The 17,855-nt window shown below is 45.5% G+C and overlaps 1 protein-coding gene across 1 annotated transcript in view; it reads right to left on the bottom strand.

The window, feature by feature from the left end:
* The window catches only part of PLD5 (phospholipase D family member 5), a gene marked incomplete at both ends in the record, with an annotated part of 180,933 nt that overhangs the window by 24,897 nt on the left and 138,181 nt on the right, over nucleotides 1–17,855 (bottom strand). Inside the window, one exon of the mRNA XM_079763616.1 lies at nucleotides 13,096–13,223. Within this exon, the coding sequence (XP_079619742.1) occupies nucleotides 13,096–13,223 (128 nt within the window). The remainder of the gene's footprint in view (nucleotides 1–13,095; nucleotides 13,224–17,855) is intronic.

The raw sequence follows: 17,855 nt of genomic DNA, 5'->3' as shown, positions 1-17,855 counted from the left end.
ATGATTCTCTCTGCTTAGAGAGCAGGATGTTCATAAGATGCTGCCAGCTTCAAATGCATTAACACTCAAGTCACAATGTAATCTCCGCAGAATTACAAGCTGTCGCCATGTTGCAGAATGTGTTATTATAAAATGAAACAAAAATGATAATTGACTTTAGAAAATAAGTACTAAAACTGACTTTATCCAAAAGTCACAGATCTCATCGTATGTTATAAACTATAGCGTCTTTTGCTTTATTATAATTTAACTTTTTTATTAAAATACCATTCCTTATTAAATATTTTTAAATAGGGCCTTGCTGACATGGCTCAGTGGTTGAGCATTGACCTGTGAACCAGGAGATCATGGTTCGATTCCTGGTCAAACCACATGCCTGGGCTGTGGGCTCGATCCCTAGTAGGGGTTGTACAGGAGGCAGCTGATCAATGAGTCTCTCTCATCATTGATGTTTCATTTCTATCTCTCTCTCCCTCTCCCTTCCTCTCTGAAATAAATAAAATATATTAAAAATAAGTATTTTAAAATGTGTTTTTATTGATTTTTTAGAGAGAGAGAGGAAGGGAGCTGGAGAGATGGGAACATCAATAAGAGAGAAACATGAGTGATTTGCTGCCTATTGCACACCCCCTACTGGGGATCCAGCCTGCAACTCAGGCATGTGCCCTGACCGAGAATCGAACCGGTGACCTCTCGGTTTATGGGTTGATGCTCAACCATTGAGCCACACCGCCCCGGCCTTATTAAATATTTTTAATGCCATCAAATAAACATTGAGGTTAGTTGGACTAGCGGAACTTTAAGGCAGAGTTCCCCAAACTTTCTCAGATCACAGGACCCTTAATGTCTCAATAGTTGTTGCACAGAACTCCTAGGCCAAAAGAAACACCCAAGAGTCTGATTTATTAAATAGTTAGATACAAATGACTTCATTTCCACTGATTTGCTAACAACTTAGTAGTTGTTTTAAAAAACTGTACCCATAAATTTTTTAAAAATGTATTTTTATTGATTTTAGAGAGGAAGGGAGAGGGAGAGAGAGAGAGAGAAACATCAATGATGAGGGAGAATCATTGATTGGTTGCCTCCTGCATGCCCCTGCACTGGGGATCAAGCCCGAAACCCAGGCATGTACCCTTGACCAGAATCGGATCCGGGACCCTTCAGTCTGCAGGCTGACATTCTATCCACTGAGCCAAACCACAGCTAGAGCTGTACCCACAAATTTTAAAAATGATTTTTTACTCCCAAATAACCACAATTAATATTATTGTTAGTAGTAGTAGTAGTATTTATAAATATATTTTTATTGATTTCAGACAGGAAGGGAGGGGGGGGAGAGAGAGACAGAGATAGAAACATCAATGATGAGAGAGAATCATTGATTGGCTGCCTCCTGCACGCCCTCTACTGGGGATCGAGCCTGCAACCTGGGTATGTGCCCTGACCAGGAATCAAACTGTGACCTCCTGGTTCATAGGTTGAGGCTCAACCACTGGGCCATGCCTGCCGGGCCACAATCATTATTAATGGGATGTGGGCATCTGTTTGGCACCACTCAAAACTTGGACTAACACTGGACATAGCCTTATTTCCTGTTCCACAAAGACTTCCTGCCCAGCACTTGCTTTTTATCAGAGCAACCACCAAAAACCTGGCTTCACAAAGAACGCTGAAATGATGCACCACTTTGAGATAGTAACCTCTGCTGTGACCAGGCCAATCGATTTTCTGTATTCTCCTGGAACATTTAAATGCAGGGGGCCTCAGTGAATGGTTTGGGAAAGGCAGCTCTAAGTTAGCTTCTGACTCTGAGAAGTTACAATCCAAAGGATTTTAAAACTTGAAGTTTGAAACTGCTTACCCTCCACTGTTGGGACTCAACTCCCACTGCACTGTCAAAACAAAAGCAAGAATGTCAGAAAAAAGGGAGACTGGGTACAAAAGGGCAGAAAGCATTTACATTTGTGAACAAAAGAGGGGCTTTGTGGTAAGTCTGACAAGCTCAGGGGGCCCCGTGACAGGTCTGACAAGCTCGGTGACCGAGAGAAACCTCACAGGATGATCTGATCATAAATTCCTAACCAGGCAGGTCACGGTGGGTAGTCACGCCCCAGCCCTATAACTGTCTTAGTAAAAGGTTCATTTTTTGCCTTAAGAAGCCCTGTCCGCCCTAGCTGGTTTGGCTCAATGGATAGAGCATCAGTCAACCTGCAGATTCAAGGGTCCTGGGTTCAATTCCAGTCCAGAGCACAAGGCCGGATTGTGGGTTCGATCCCCAGTAGGGGGCGTGCAGGAGACAGCTGATCAATGATTCTCTCTCATCAGTGATGCTTCTCTCTCTCTCCCTTTTTCTCTGAAATCAATAAAAATATATATTAAAAAAAGAGAGAGCCCTTTCTGTTGTTCTTGAGCATCTATGTTAACATACCCTCGAAATACCAGACTAATCCTTTTTTCCAGACCCCTCCGAGGCGTAACCACCCCGAGGGAGCACATGATCTTGTTGCCTGTATACCGTCCCTATTTATTGTAAATATTAAATGTAAAAGAAGTATGCATCTCTCCATTTTACTGTTTATCCAATCACTGGCATTCATCTACCTTGCTTTCTCCAGCCTCTTTAATCTATCACCAATGGATTTCATGTAATCTTCCTTGTATTCCCTACTTTGATTCCAAATGCTTGAAAAGGACTGCCAAACAGTTCCACTTCGTTAGCCACATTCTCTGGGGCATTTTCTCAGTTCCTTGAGGTCATGCTTTCGGGCAGGTCTTCAGTTTGACGCCCATAAATTCTAATAAACTCTTCTACAATTAAAATATATATATTTTTAATTTTAGAAAGGAAGGTAGAGGGAGAGAGAGAGATGGAAACATCAATGATGAGAATCATGGATCGGCTGCCTCCTGCACACCCTGTACTGGGGACCGAGTCTGCAACCTGGGCATGTGCCCTGACTGTGAATTGAAAGGTGACCTCCTGGTTCATAGGTCGGCACTCAACCACTGAGCCATACCAGCCGGGATCTATATATTTTTTTTATAGGTTTGGATGTTCTTACATTAACAAGTACTTTGCTCTTTTTCATATGGGATAGCAGAAATGGATTCTTGAGATGAAAGGAAATCATCAACAGATACGATTCAGAAGTTACAGCCTAAAGTGGGTGCAAGAACTTCCTTACCAAGCCCTAGGGCTCCCACTCCTGAGTCCGACTTTTTCTTCTCTCACTTGTAGCAAGCTTCTTAAGCAGGGGAGTGTAACTGACTTACCCAGGACCACACTGCATGCAACAATGGTAATTCACCGAGACAGCTGGCTGCCTACGTTTATGTTATTTGGAATCCACTGGGGGACGCACCCATTCATCACAGTGTGTTCCTGAAATGAATGAACTGGCCCCATCCAATCAGAGCAGCCAAGCCCCACCCAGCTATCATAAAGAATAAGGCTTCGTTCGCCAAGTGCAATGGACCTACTGCAGGGTGGGCGCTTCTACAAAATGTCAGATAAATAAAGAGGGAAAGGGAGGAGGAGGCGGGGCCAAAGCAATGATCAGCGCATCAGCTGGGAATCTCCTAAAACGGGATAATCAGCTGCACGTATTATTTAGGAGAATTCTAAACTTGATAAGACAAACTGTGACTCCCTCCCTCGGGTTCTCATCATTTCAGTGTCGGGGGTAAGAGGGCAGGAGGATACTTGCAGCTCTTTTCGATGGCCATACATAGAATCTGCTTTATCTACAATAATAAAAGCGTAATATGCTAATTAGACTGGACAGCCGAACGACCTTCCAGACGACCTTCCGGATGAAGCCGGGGTTGCGAGGGCCGAGCCCCTTGCACGAATTTCGTGCATTGAGCCTCTAGTTTTCAGATAAGACAGAACAAGGATAAGGCAGCCCCACAGGCTGGCCTGGGGCAAAGAGATGTTATGGAAGGAAGCTGCTTATTGTCAGAGACTCATTTTCAGGGGCCCCTTACGCGCCTCTTACCTCCTCTAATTAGAACTTGAATGGGTCTCTCTTATTTTCTAATATAAGCTACACTGGCTGTATCAGTGAAATAAAATGACAAGAAAAAGGCTCTCTGCTTTTTACTTTTTAAAAGGATGGCATTTTAAATTTAACTTGAGATTCTTCTACTCTTTTTTTTTTTCTTCTTGGAAAGAATGGAAATGCTTCACAGCTTGGGGTGCTGACAGTTTTCCAGAAGCCTCCAGACTCCCCTGGCTTCTCGATGACGCTGCGGAGCAGCATCTGTCGGCACAACGCACAGTGATTCCTCATAAACACGTGCCTGGCGACAGTTCCACTGCGTTAGCCACATCGGAACCAGAGTGTGGAGGAAGGAGCGATACGATCAGTTTCTTGGCAGTTACCTTGTAATGGATACCCTCCCGTAGCTACACTAATAAAAGAGAAAGATGCAAATTGACTGCACCTTCGCGACGCCCACCAGCCAATCAGGAGTGAGTATGCAAATTAACCCAAGAAACATGGCAGGTTAATTTGCATATACAGGCGCTGAGTGGCCGGGGGTGGGATGCACGCGTTCCGCACCGCCCCAGCTGCTCCGGGCCTCTGGGCAGCATGGGAAGGCAGAAAGGCGGCTCCGGCCGGAGCAAAGGCGGTGCCTGCAGCCAGGGGAAGGAAGGCCCATTCTTGCACGAATCTTCATGCATCGGGCCTCTAGTTTTTAATAAAATATGAATTCGATTTTTAATATCCTAGGGGATTAGATGTTATAGACTAAGTACTAGTCTATTTCCTGTAAGGAATTAAAAACAAATAAGGTATGGCCACTGTCCTTCATAAGGGGAAAGCTGAGAAATGAAAAACTAATCAGCAGCTAAAGCAGAAGGCAAAATATAGGCAACACGAGAAAGATAGGGTGTTTTATGAATGTTCAGAAGGAGAGAGAGAATTAGTCATTGAAAAACTACTTAGCCCTTTCTATATTTTCTCATTTAATGTCATGCAACCTTAGCAAAACCACCATGAAGTAGTGTGATCACCATTTGACAGAACAGGAAATTGAGGCTTTCAAAGCTTACACAGTTTAGTCATGGACACGGAGGCAATCTGAATTCCTGCTTTACCAACTCGAAAGTCCATCCTCTTTCCACATCTTACTTGAGGGAAAAACAACCATACGTGTAAGCACATCATCCCCTTATTATAATGGAGGCTTAAAAGATTTCAGAGAGGAATGGAAAGGTAGAGAGAGAGGGAAAGTAACATCAGTGATAAGAGAGAGTCATTGATTGGCTGCCTGTTGCACTCCACACACTGGGGATGGAGTCTACAACCCAGGCATGTGCCCTGACTGGGAACTGAACTCTGACCTCCTGGTTCACAGGTCAACACTCAACCACTGAGCCACGTCGGCTGGGCTGCATAAAGAATTTTGAAACTTGTATTTTTCATTAATTATTTCTCAAAGACATACTATGTAATGCCTTTATGGTATTTCACTAAGCGCATGGAGCATGATTTATTTTGCCACTGTCCTGTTAGTCATAGGCGACTTTTCTTTCTACGTTAAGCCATTATAAACGAGCCCTTGCATATATCCCATGGTCTACATCTGTGAGCGTGTCATGCATGGCAATGGCCCCAGGCAGCATGAGCCGGGAAAGCATTCCGTGTGGAGGGAAGAGTATGTGCAGAGACACGGAGAAGAGAACATGAATCTTGCCTGAGGCATCGTTAGCCATGTTACCTGGTGGGCGCTTAGGGCCAGAGCAGTTACGGTTAGGACGATGGGGGGGCGTGAGCCGGGGAGAACTTAGTCAGGCTGAGCCAAGTCCCTAGAGGTTCCTGAGTGCTGGAGGGCTGATTCATCCAGGGGCATGACTGCCTTGGTGCAGTACTAGTGACAATGGGGAGAGGGAGGAAGCAGGAAGGCATTGCTGTGGGCTAATTAGTCCCAGGATGTCTACGAGGGCACACTCCAGTGTCACTTAGGTGGAAAGGTGACTAGCTTGTGGGATTGTGAGGACTGAATCTTCAACACTTGGAAACCAAGTGGATGCAGGGAGTGGGAACCGGGAGAAAGGGAGAGGGAGGGGAGGGAGAGAGGGAGGGAGGAAAGACCCTTTGCCTGCCTGCTATCCTAGACCTAGGGCCCCCCACGAAGTTCAGGGTCCTCCCAGTTCTGTTCCCTGATGGAATGGGTGCTCAATGCTCACAAGTGTTTAAGTGTATACTGTCATATTTTTGCTGAAGCCTATAAGAATGTTTGTTCTAGATGCCCTGGCCGGGTGGCTCAGTTGGTTGGAGCATCGTCCCGTACACCAGGGACGTTCAACTTCTGGTCAGGGCACATACCCAGGTTGTGGGTTCGATCCCTGGTCAGGTGCATATGGGAGGCAACTGATCGATGTTTCTCACATCTCTCTCTCTCTCTCTCTCTCTCTCTCAAAATCAATAAAAATACCATCAGGATTAAAAGGAAAAGAATGTTCTAGAACACGGATTGATGGGCAGAAGGTTTGGGAGGCAGATTTTGGATTAGCATTGAGGAAGACTCTTCTGATTAAAAGAGAAACGGAGCAGAAAAGTGCTTATGTGGAAGTGCTTATTTGTACCTATGTGTTTGGCTTATCTTAATCTTTTAAAAAATACTTTTTATTGATTTCAGAGAGGAAGGGAGAGGGAGAGATAGAAACATCCATGATGAGAGAGGATCATTGATCGGCTGCCTCCTGCACGCCCCACCCTGGGGATCGAGCCCACCACCTGGGCAAGTGCCCTTGACCAGAATCGAAATCGGGGCCCTTCAGTCCACAGGCCGATGCTCTATCCACTGAGCCAAACCAGCCAGGGCTGGTTTATTTTAATCTTGCTTTACCATTAAGCACAATTTCCCCCACAGCACTCTGAGAATGCAATTCAGACCCACCACTCGTAGAGCAAACATCCCGCCGTGTGGGCAATCAGGAACAAAAGGGTGTTTTCAGGCAGCTCTTAAGGTCCAGATAGGGCACAATCAGCTTGGGCTAAAACAGCACAGAGGCGGTTGGCAGTTTGTGGGTGGGGGTTAAGAAGGCCACGTTACAATGGCACCAGGCAACGGAACTAATTTTCTTCACAGTTGCTGTGGGAACTGAACTTCAGAAAAGGTTTTGATAAATATGACAGCTACATTTTGGTGACTTCAACAATAAAGGGCGGAAGTGACAGCTAATTATAATGGATGCTGGAGCTGGAACACTTGAAGTATGAAGAATGATTTATGGGCATTCTCGCCAGTCATTGTATCAAGTTAATACATTCCAATTTTTCCCAATTAAAATATGAAAGGCATGAAGTAAGAAAAATGGGGCAGTAAAACTCACCTACACGAATCTCTTTAAATATAGTTGTTAAGATAAATGCATTTCTGAGGTCTAAGCCCTCAAAGAAATCCAGTGAAACATTTTAAATAAACGTTTGTTGAAGGAAATGAAATGTGAATGTATATATTTAATGAGCTTTTGCCCATAGAGTTTTACCTCCTATTAAAAATGAAACAAGCCCTAGCTGGTTTGGCTCAGTGGATAGAGCATTGGCCTGTGGACTGAAGGGTCCCGGGTTTGATTCCGGTCGAGAGCACATGCCCGGGTTTCAGGCTCGATCCCCAGTAGGGGGCGAGCAGGAGGCAGCTGATCAATGATTCTCTCTCATTATTGATGTTTCTCTCTCCCTCTCCCTCTCTGAAGTCAATCTATTAACAAATAAAAATAAAACAAAACAGCCCAGCTGGTATGGTTCCATGGTTTAGCCTCAACCTATGCACCAGGAGGTCACGGTTTGATCCCCGGTCAGGGCACATGCCCGGGTTTTGGGTTCGATCCCTAGTCGGGGGCGAGCAGGAGGCAGCTGATCCATGATTCTCTCTCATCATTGATGTTTCTCTCTCTCTCTCCCTCTCCTTTCCTCTCGGAAATCAATAGAAATATATTTAAAAAAAGAAAGGCAAGAAGAGGGAATCAATGACTCCTCAAGGCTTAGCGCCCTTTCTGATGGCTAATGTGCGGCTATGATTTCAACCCCTAGGAAGGCTGGAAAGAAATCTGGGCTTGTCGAGGCAGCGGGAGTGCCACTCTCCTTAACATCCCACACAACGGTTATGGTGGCCATGGTCAGAAACAGCAGCTGTGATGAAATCAGTAGCTTCAGGGCCAACCAAGGACCCTTACTACTCAGGTGCTCAAGCTCTTAGACAGAAAGCATCAGTAGCAGCCAATCTCTGCTCCAACTGCCCCCGGACCCCAGAACTGCCTCTTCCACGGACAGTCCCCATGTCTGTTCTCCCAGTGGGCCCAGCTCCAGAGGCCGCGAATAATGCCCACTGCGTCCCCTGGGCACGCCTCACAGGCAACCAGTCACCGGGAGGCAGCTTTGCCATGTTTCTCCTGTTTCATTTCCTTCCAGCTTTTTTTTTTTAAAAAAATATTTTTATTGATTTCAGAGGGAGGAAGGAAGAGGAAGAAGGAAATAGAAGCCTCAATGATGAGAGAGAATCATTGGTCGGCTGCCTCCTGCACGGCCCCCACTGGGGATCGAGCCCGCAACCTGGGCATGTGCCCTTGACCGGAATCGAACCTGGAACCATTCAGCCTGCAGGCTGACGCTCTATCCACTGAGCCAAACCGGCTAGGGCTACAGTTTTCTTAACACACCCTCTTAAATGAACTATTAGTCTGGTGTTGAAGGTTCAATAGGTTTACTGATCGCAAGAATCTGACAATTCAGAAATGGGGGAAGATTTTTAAATAATAATCTTTTCTAAATGATTGAGTAAACAGAAATATGCCACTTAAACTCTGTTAATGTGTATTTTAATCTTAGTCCAGTTTTGGTTGAAAAGACCTAAGCGATCAATAGCAAAACAGGCCAGCTCTTGGGTTGCACGAACTCCAGCTCGGTAGGAGGAGTTACTTCCGGTGACTGCCTGCAGCGCTGGGCTGGCGGTGGGACCACGCAGCCACCTGGGATGGGCCACCGCGACCGAGCCACCTGCCCAGACCTTCTCCTGCAGCCTGGGCAGGGACAGAACGGCTGGGTACCTAGAATGACTGAAGCTTTTCATCTCGGAACTGGAGGTTCCCTTGGAGAAGAATCAGTTAGCGTGTTCCCGGGTGTCTTTATGAAAGGCTATTTCAGCGGGAGAGTGATGGTCACTATCTGAGGAAAGGACTCCGTACACCCTAAGATTGACAAACTGGGTTTATTTTAAATACGTTTCCTCACTGCCCTGGCTGGTGTGGCTCAGTGGATAGAGCGTTGGTCGGAGGACTGAAGGGTCCTGGGTTCAATTTCGGTCAAGGGCACGTACCTTGGTTTCAGGCTCGATCCCTGGCCCTGGTTGGGACGTATGCGGAAGGCAACCAATCGATGTGTCTCGCTCACATCCATATTCCTCTCTCTCTGTCTCTCCCCCTCCCTTTCACTTTCTCTAAAAGTCAATGGAAAATTATCCTCCGGTGAGGATTAGCAAACTAACTAACTAACTAACTAACTGGCTAGGTTTCATCTGTCAGATTCCTTACAGCTCTTCACATGCTATGGAGCTTTGTGGCCCTCTAAGAGGGCTGAGGATCCCTCTTAACATTCATCAAACCTGATGGGCCATGAGTTACTTTTCATGGGTTATTTCCTGGATCACATATTCCTGAAAGCCTACCTATTTCCAGAAATGGTGGTCGATCAGACAATCCCCCTCAACCTCCCCGTGAGTCCTTCCCCGACGTCATCACCAAGTTTAGGACATATTTCTTTATACACACACACACACACACACACACACACACACACACACACACACACACACATTATTGATTTTCCACAGAGAGGAAGGGAGAGGGACAGAGAGCTAGAAACATCGATGAGAGAGAAACATCGACCAGTTGCCTCCTGCACACCCCCTACCAGGAATGTGCCCGCAACCAAGGTACATGCCCTTGACCGAAATCGAACCTGGGACCTTTCAGTCCGCAGGCCGACGCTCTATCCACTGAGCCAAACCAGTTTCGGCTTGTTGTTGTTTTTTTTAACGAACAGTGTTAGATTTTCTCTTCTTTTCTTAAATGAATCTTTAGTGTTGAAAGTATTACAGATTAGCATTAGTTTTTCTTAAAGAAAAGTATGTGAGAAAGAAAATCTAACAGCTTGGTATCACAGCAAGCAACATCATGAAAGAAAAATGATTTTTCAAAAATAATTTATTAAAAAAAATTATTAGCAGTGAAGTAAGAGGGAGGGGTTTAGAGCTAGATTGCCCGAGTATGAATTCTAGCTTTGACATTTCTGGGACATCTGACCTTGGGTATGTTACTTACTTGTATCTCGGCTTCTGCCTTGGTAAAATAAAGAGCTGATGGTACTTACAAGAAAGGGTTATTGTAAATGTTAAACGAGTTCATACTCTTTAATTGCTTAGAAGAATGCCCAGTATAGACCTCCATACACTGAAGCTGATATTTTTTTTATTAGTTTTATTATTTCTCCTACTTTCCATAGATCAAAGGCAATAATCTGATTTCACTAGAAAACTTCACAAAATATAAGGCTGATGATGTAGGCTGAGTTTGACACTTGGGAAAATGTAATTGTGCTTCATGTCATGGTTAGCTTGACACACAACTTCGCTCCGATTAAAATCTGTTCCAATGCAGGGCTCCTGCTGTGCAGCGCTTTATGTCGCACCCACCAAGGCAGGGCGAGAAAAATCCCACAGAGTCGGGGGATTTTTCAGCACAGCCGAAAGGGGAACTAATTCAAGATGAATCATTAAGTGCAAGAACATTGTCCCAAATATGAAGAACTATAGGGAAGGGGTGGACAAGGTGGGAGACAGCGTTTGTGCATAAGCCTGGAGGGGAGGAGGAGCAGGGGTGGGTGTTGATGGAAGAGGAGTCTCCAGTAGGTTAGCAGTTGACATACAGATGCAGGGGAGCTAATGGGATGTGAAATGTTCATGCAGAAGAGTTTTATTATTTTATTTTATTTATTTTTGTTAATCCTCACCTGAGGACATTTTTCCATTGATTTTTTAGAGAGAGTGGGAGATGGAGAGACAGAGAGAGTGAAACATTGATGTAAGAGACATCTAGACTGGTTGTCTCCCGCATGCGCCTGACCAGGATTGAGCCTGCAACCGAGGTACATGCCCTTGACTGGAATTGAATCTGCGACCCTTCAGTCTGCAGGCCAATGCTCTATCCACTGAGCTAAGCTGGCTAGGGTCAGAAGAGTTATAAATCCTTCTCCTTCCCCAGCTATGTCTCCTCTCCATCCCCATCAAAGAACAGAGTCTCTTCCAGAAAAAAAAAACAAAAAACAGGAAAGATTGTTACGAGAATAGAAACAAGATTTCTTTTAGTTTTTGAGTTTGGTTTAGCAGCAGAAAAGATGACAACATGGCAACTTTGGGCTGATTCATACTTGAGTCTCAAATTGCCAGGAATAAAATGAAAGACGCAGGTCTGCCAACTAACCCATCAATCTAAAGATTCTAAGATCCAGCCCGGCCGGTGTGACTCAGTGGTTGAGTGTTGGCCTATGAACCAGGAGGTCAAGGTTGAATTCAGGTTGCGGGTTCAATCCCCAGCAGGGGGCATGCAGGAGGCAGCCAATCAATGATACTCTTTCATCACTGATGCTTCTCTCTCTCTCTCCCTCTCCCTTCCTCTCTGAAATCAATAAAGATATATTTTAAAGATTGAAGGACCATCTAGGTTCCAGTCAAGATGGCGGAGCAGGTCAATGCTGTGCTGACCTCCTCCCATGACCACATCAAAAACCCCACATGAATTAATTATAGACCAAACCACCTGGAGAACAGGTTAGAGAGCATTTTACTATTTTACAGGCGAGGAGAGCAACGATAGAATCTGTTCTAGCTTTCATCTTCCAATACTGTCTTCATTGGGAAGATGGGAGTAACATCCACCCTTAGGCCGCTATGACAAATGAAGTACATCTAAACGCTATTAACACAGCATCTAGCACGTAAATATTAGTCTTTTGGGGGAAAAAAAGACGCAAAAATTTCTTCCACTCGCCTCTTCCCAATTCCCTCACCCAAGTGAAGTTCAACCTGCTATTAAATTAATAACCAACAGAAGGATGCAGATTTCTACAAAAGAAGTCCCTGTGGGGATGTCTCATATGGCTTGAAATCACTTAAAGGTTTCCCACCAACATACATTTTATTCAAGCCGACGGCCCTTGTCCAGCCTACCCAAGGTTGCCTCCGCCTTCATATTAAAGAGCTGAGCTAAAATGTAGCATGTGTGGGCCCGTGCCCGGGTGATAAATAAGTCTTCCTGTGCACCAATGATCCAGCACTTCCTGCCACCGGTTAACCAATGGGAAGAAGGTGATGTAATCTACTATGGATCATGTGGACACAAATAAATACATGAAAATAACAAGACCGGTCAAGTGTACTTTCAAGTTTCAAGTTGATTATTTGCAGAGAGAAAGATAACATCTTCATCTTAAGACTTATTAAAAGAATAGCACAAATTCCTATTCTAAAACATACTATGTTACACAATGTACATGTTTTCCTCTATTTCGTAGATTACGTAATCGGATCCTGGAAATTTAGGTTTAGGTAACAGGAATCACACCCTGGCCTGCTCTGAAGAATCTAATGCATCTGAGTTACAAAAGCCTAAAGCAGTTTTTTTTTGTTTTTGTGTTTTTGGTAAGATGATTCTGACAAGGTAAGGCCTAACATTCCACATAAACAGTTAAAATTCACAATGACCCCGGCCCGGCATGGCTCAGGGGTTGAGCATCGACCTATGGACCAGGAGGTCACAGGTTTGATTCCCAGTCAGGGCACATACCTGGGTTGCGGGCTCCATCCCCAGTAGGGGGCGTGCAGGAGGCAGCCAATCAATGATTCTCATCATTTCTCTCTCTCTCTCCCCCTCTCCACTCCTTTCTGAAATCAATAGAAATATATTTAAAAAAAATAATGAACGCTGTAGATTGATTTCCCTCAACCACAGCAGAGGCGACTGTGCTTTAGGGACGGGGCGGTTTTGATGCTGAGAAAACTCGGGGGGTGCGCGCGGGGGAAGGTTACCTGTCCCAGAGACCGCCAGTCCAGACCAGCACTGCCGATGTACACGTGCTGCTTGTCCACGATCCAGAAGGAGGACTGCAGCCGGCCCTTGTTGTAGGCGGACATGTTCATGTAGGTCACCTCGGCGCCTAGGAGTGCAAGGAGATGCTGTCAGCCCCGTGTCCAGACCCTGACTTAGCAACCAGTCAGCCACCACCCCGATCCTCGAGGTGCACATGGGCCCCAAATCAGGGAGAGAGAATCATCGATCAACTGCCTCCTGCATGCCCCATCCTGGGGATCGAGCCTGCAACCCAGGCATGTGCCCTGACCGGGAATCCAACTGTGACCTCCTGGTTTATAGGTCGATGCTCAACCACTGAGCCACGCCAGCCAGGCTAAATTACTTGTTATTTAAGCTGGTTTTGGAGGGCATTCTATTTCTTTACTGTTATTTTTAAGGTATTAATCAGATAATTTTGTACTTTATTTTATGCACACATAATTCTAGAATCCCCACAACCTTTATATATACACTTGAGGCCCGGTGCATGAAATTCATGCACGGGTATATATATATATATATATATATATATATATATATATATATATATATATATATATATATGTGTGTGTGTGTGTATGTGTGTGTGTGTGTGTGTGTGTGTCCCTCAGCCCAGCCTGCACCCTCTCCAATCTGGGATCCCTCTCACAATCCAGGACTGCTGGCTCCCAACCACTCGCCTGCCTGCCTGCCTGATTGCCCCTAACTGCTTCTGCCTGCCAGCCTGATCACCCCCTAACCACTCCCCTGCCAGCCTGATTGATGCCTAACTGCTCCCCTGCCAGCCCAATTGCCCCTAACTGCCCTTCCCTGCTGGCCTGGTCATCCCTAACTGCCCTCCCCTGCCAGCCTGGTCGCCCCTAACTGTCCTCCCCTGCAGGCCTGGTCCCCCCAACTGCTCTCCCCTGCTGGCCTGGTGCCCCCAACTGCCCTCCCCTGCTGGCCTGGGTCCCTCCCAACTGCCCTCCCCTGCTGGCCTGATCGCCCACAACTGCCCTCCCCTGCCGGCCATCTTGTGTCCACATGGGGGCAGTCATCTTGTGTGTTGGAGTGATGGTCAATTTGCATATCATTCTTTTATTAGATAGGAAGATATCCCCCCAAAAATGTGTACACACTATATACATATACATATGTGTGTGTGTGTGTGTGTGTGTGTGTGTGTATTTATATATATTTTAAATTTCAGAGAGGAAGGGAGAGGGAGAAATAGAAACATCAATAATGAGAATTACTGATCAGCTGCCTCCTGCACGCCCCCTACTGGGGATTGAGCCCGCAACCCGGGCACATGACCTGACTGGGAATCGAACCCTGACCTACTGGTTCATAGGTTGATGCTCAACCACTAAGCCCCATAGCTGTTAAATGAAAATGAAATGTATTTTAATCAATACTGCCTTTATAATTACTCAAAGTGTGTACATATTTTTGGGGACACCCTGTATATATTTAATATTTGACTAAAAATATTCAGCTCTAGCCTGATCACTCATGCAATTTTTCGCAAGTTGCAGTAATTGCACAATTAAATGTCCCAAATTTTGAAGATTTAAAATAAGCACCCTGTCAAAATATTCATCATAATGACACAAGAGGGAGTACGCTAGTACCTTGTGGTTAAAAGTAAAAAAAAAAAAATAAAGTTCCACGTTCTCTGTGGATTATCATCATGAAAATCAAACAAATCCCACCTGCAATTTTATTTCCAGAAAGTCTCCTGTGGAAAGCACGTTATCATCAGCTTTAATGAATTTTATGACCGGACATTTATAGATTCAAGAGGATATATGTAAACTACAAGTAGGAAGCACCATATATGTATAGACATCTGTGAACTTTCCATCTTTCCAAAAAACAGAACCTTAATAATTCTTTTTTTTTTTTTTTAAATCCTCACCTGAGGATATTTTTTCCATTGATTCTTGGAGAGAGTGGAAGGGATGGGGAGGGAGGGAGAGAGAGAGGGTAAGAGAGAGAAACAGTGACATGAGAGACACATTGATTGACTGCCTCCTACACTCACCCTGACCAGGGCTGGGGACCTGCAACTGAGCTACATGCCCTTGACCGGGAATTGGACCGGTGACACTTTGGTCCGCAGGCTGGCGCTCTAACCACTGAGCAACCTGGCCAGGGCTTAACAATCTATTAAAGCAGTGCTTCCCAATCAGTGGCAATTTTGTCCCCCTGTCCCCGGGGGTCATGAGTTATATCTGGAGACATTTTTATTGGTCATAACTGGCGAGAGGAGTGCTATTAGCATCCAGCGGATAGAGTTCAAGGTTGCTGCTAACACGCAGAGCAGTCCCCACGGCAAAGACCGAGCCTGCCCGCAGGCGGATGGTCCCATGACTTTGAAATCCTGCGTTAAAGCTTTTGTGAGTTTATGCTTGAGCCCATACCCTACCACTCCCCTCTGATGCAGCCACAATCCTGAATTCTGTGTTTGCCATTGTCTTGTTTTTATTTTTTATTATTTAAAAAAATATTTTTTATTGTTTCAGAGAGAAAGGGAGAGGGAGAAAAAGAGAGAAACATCAACGATGAGAGAGAATCATTGATTGGCTGCCTCCTGCACGCCCCACACTGGGGGTCAAGCCCACAACCCGGGCATGTGCCCCGACTGGGAATCGAACCATGACCTCCTGGTTCATAGGTCGATGTTCAACCACCAAGCCACGCCGGCCAGGCTTGTTTTTAAATATTTTACCACATGTGCATGTGCCCCTAAGCGTATGATAAAAAAAGAGTTTATCGCCAGCTTTTGTGTGTCTAAACAGGGAAGTGCATCAGCGTCAATAACTACAGATTTCTGGAAAGGCGCTCAGATCTTCCCTGAACGCGGCTTGCGACAGGAACCCTTCCCATCAACCAGGGCTTCTCCTGAACACACTGGCTGTGTGAGCGACGCAAAGGTCAAGTCAGCCCATTCCGGGAGCTTCCCTAAGACCTGCACAGTTCAGTCAAGTTCATCAGCACCATTTTGGGAACCCAGTGGCTTGGAGGCGAAAGGGAACAGCAAAGGGTAAAAGTCACTTGTCATGACCGCGTGGCTCTGCGTTCACGTCATTCGGGGAACGGCGCTCAGGAAGGTTTTGAGATAATCAATTACAGGCTTCCTGGTATTTGTACAGCATCTTCCTCGTTATTGCAAAGAATGACAAAGGTTACAGAGAACCTGCCCACTCTTTGGCGTCTACCCGCCAGAATCCTAGAGTCTGCTAAACGGGGCGCCAGGGATGGAGTCTTTAAAAAAATATATTTTTATTTATTTCAGAGAGGAAGAGAGAGGGAGAGAGAGATAGAAACATCAATGATGAGAGAGAACCATTGATCGGCCACCTCCTGCACATTCCCCTCTGGGGATTGAGCCTGCAACCCAGGCATGTGCCCTTGACCGGAATTGAACCTGGGACCCTTCAGTCGGCAGGCTGACGCTCTATCCACTGAGCCAAACCAGCCAGGGCCAGGGATGGAGTCTTGGGAAAGTGAATGACTGGCCTGGACGCCCAGCTAATAAGGAAGCGGAGACGCCAGGTTCCTACTTGAGCTTCGAGGCTGATCCCTCCCTCCTGCTCAGAACTGCACAACAATCTGACCTATTCTGACATTGTAGAGGCGTTGCTCTCACAAATGAGTCTCTCAGGAAGGACTGCGAATGAAATCCCTATTAAAAAGCCTCCCCAATCAAAAGCTAAAGGAATACAGGAGCCCAGCTGGCTCAGTTCAGGGGGTGAGCATCGACCTATGAACCAGGAGGTCACAGTTCAATTCCCAGTCAGGGCCCATGCCTGGGTTGCGGGCTCGATCCCCAGTGTGGGGCATGTAGGAGGCAGCCGATCCATGATTCTCTCTCATTGTTGATGTTTCTATCTCTCTCTCCCTCTCCCTTCTCTGAAATGAATAAAAATCTATTTAAAAAAAGAATACAAGGAAATGAAATGAGAAAGAAATGGAAAACACACACACACACACACACACACACACACACACACACACACACACACTGGGGAGACCTTTGAGGGGCTGGTTTTCATTCATTTCTTTACTTCTAGCAAATAGCACGGTGCCAGGCATGTTTTAGAGGTTCATATACGTAAAATAACTGAGTGAATGCAGAGGGAATGTGTTTGTAAGCACCTTCACTTACCCCCTCTGTCTACCTTTCCTTTTCTGAATAACTGGCCACAGGAAATCAGTGGAATTTCCAGAGCAAATTCTGAGCAAACATATTAGATCCGGAAGGACCCAGCCACGGGAAGGAAGGAAGCTAGAGGAAAATACCTTTTATATGCGGGAGGTATGGTTACGGGAATCGAAACTATGGTTCCCTTCCAAACAACAGTCATCACAAAGGAATGTGTAGGCAGTTTGATAGACTTTCTAACGCGACTTAAAATGCCCAACACGTCAGTTGCTTTGAGAACCAAACGTTTCAACATTTATTCTTCCTCTTGGAGAAAAAAAAAAATCACAAAGCTGTTATCCATTCCAAATTCAATAGTCATCGGTTTCTTTATATCTCAAATCATCCGAGAAATCAGAGTTTTTCTCTTTAATGTTCTTTGCAGCCAATCTGGTCTTCAAGGATAGGGTTGCCCCAATTCCCCTAAGTTCCCATGGGTTCACCTTCCTAAGCATGTCGGCATCTGAGTTGATTTCTATTTTATTTTTAAAAGAGATATTTTTATTGATTTCAGAGAGGAAGGGAGAG

This window comes from Cnephaeus nilssonii, assembly GCF_951640355.1.
Source record: "Cnephaeus nilssonii genome assembly, chromosome: 23".
Classification (NCBI taxonomy): Eukaryota; Metazoa; Chordata; class Mammalia; order Chiroptera; family Vespertilionidae; genus Cnephaeus; species Cnephaeus nilssonii.
This window is presented reverse-complemented; position numbering and strand designations above follow the sequence as displayed.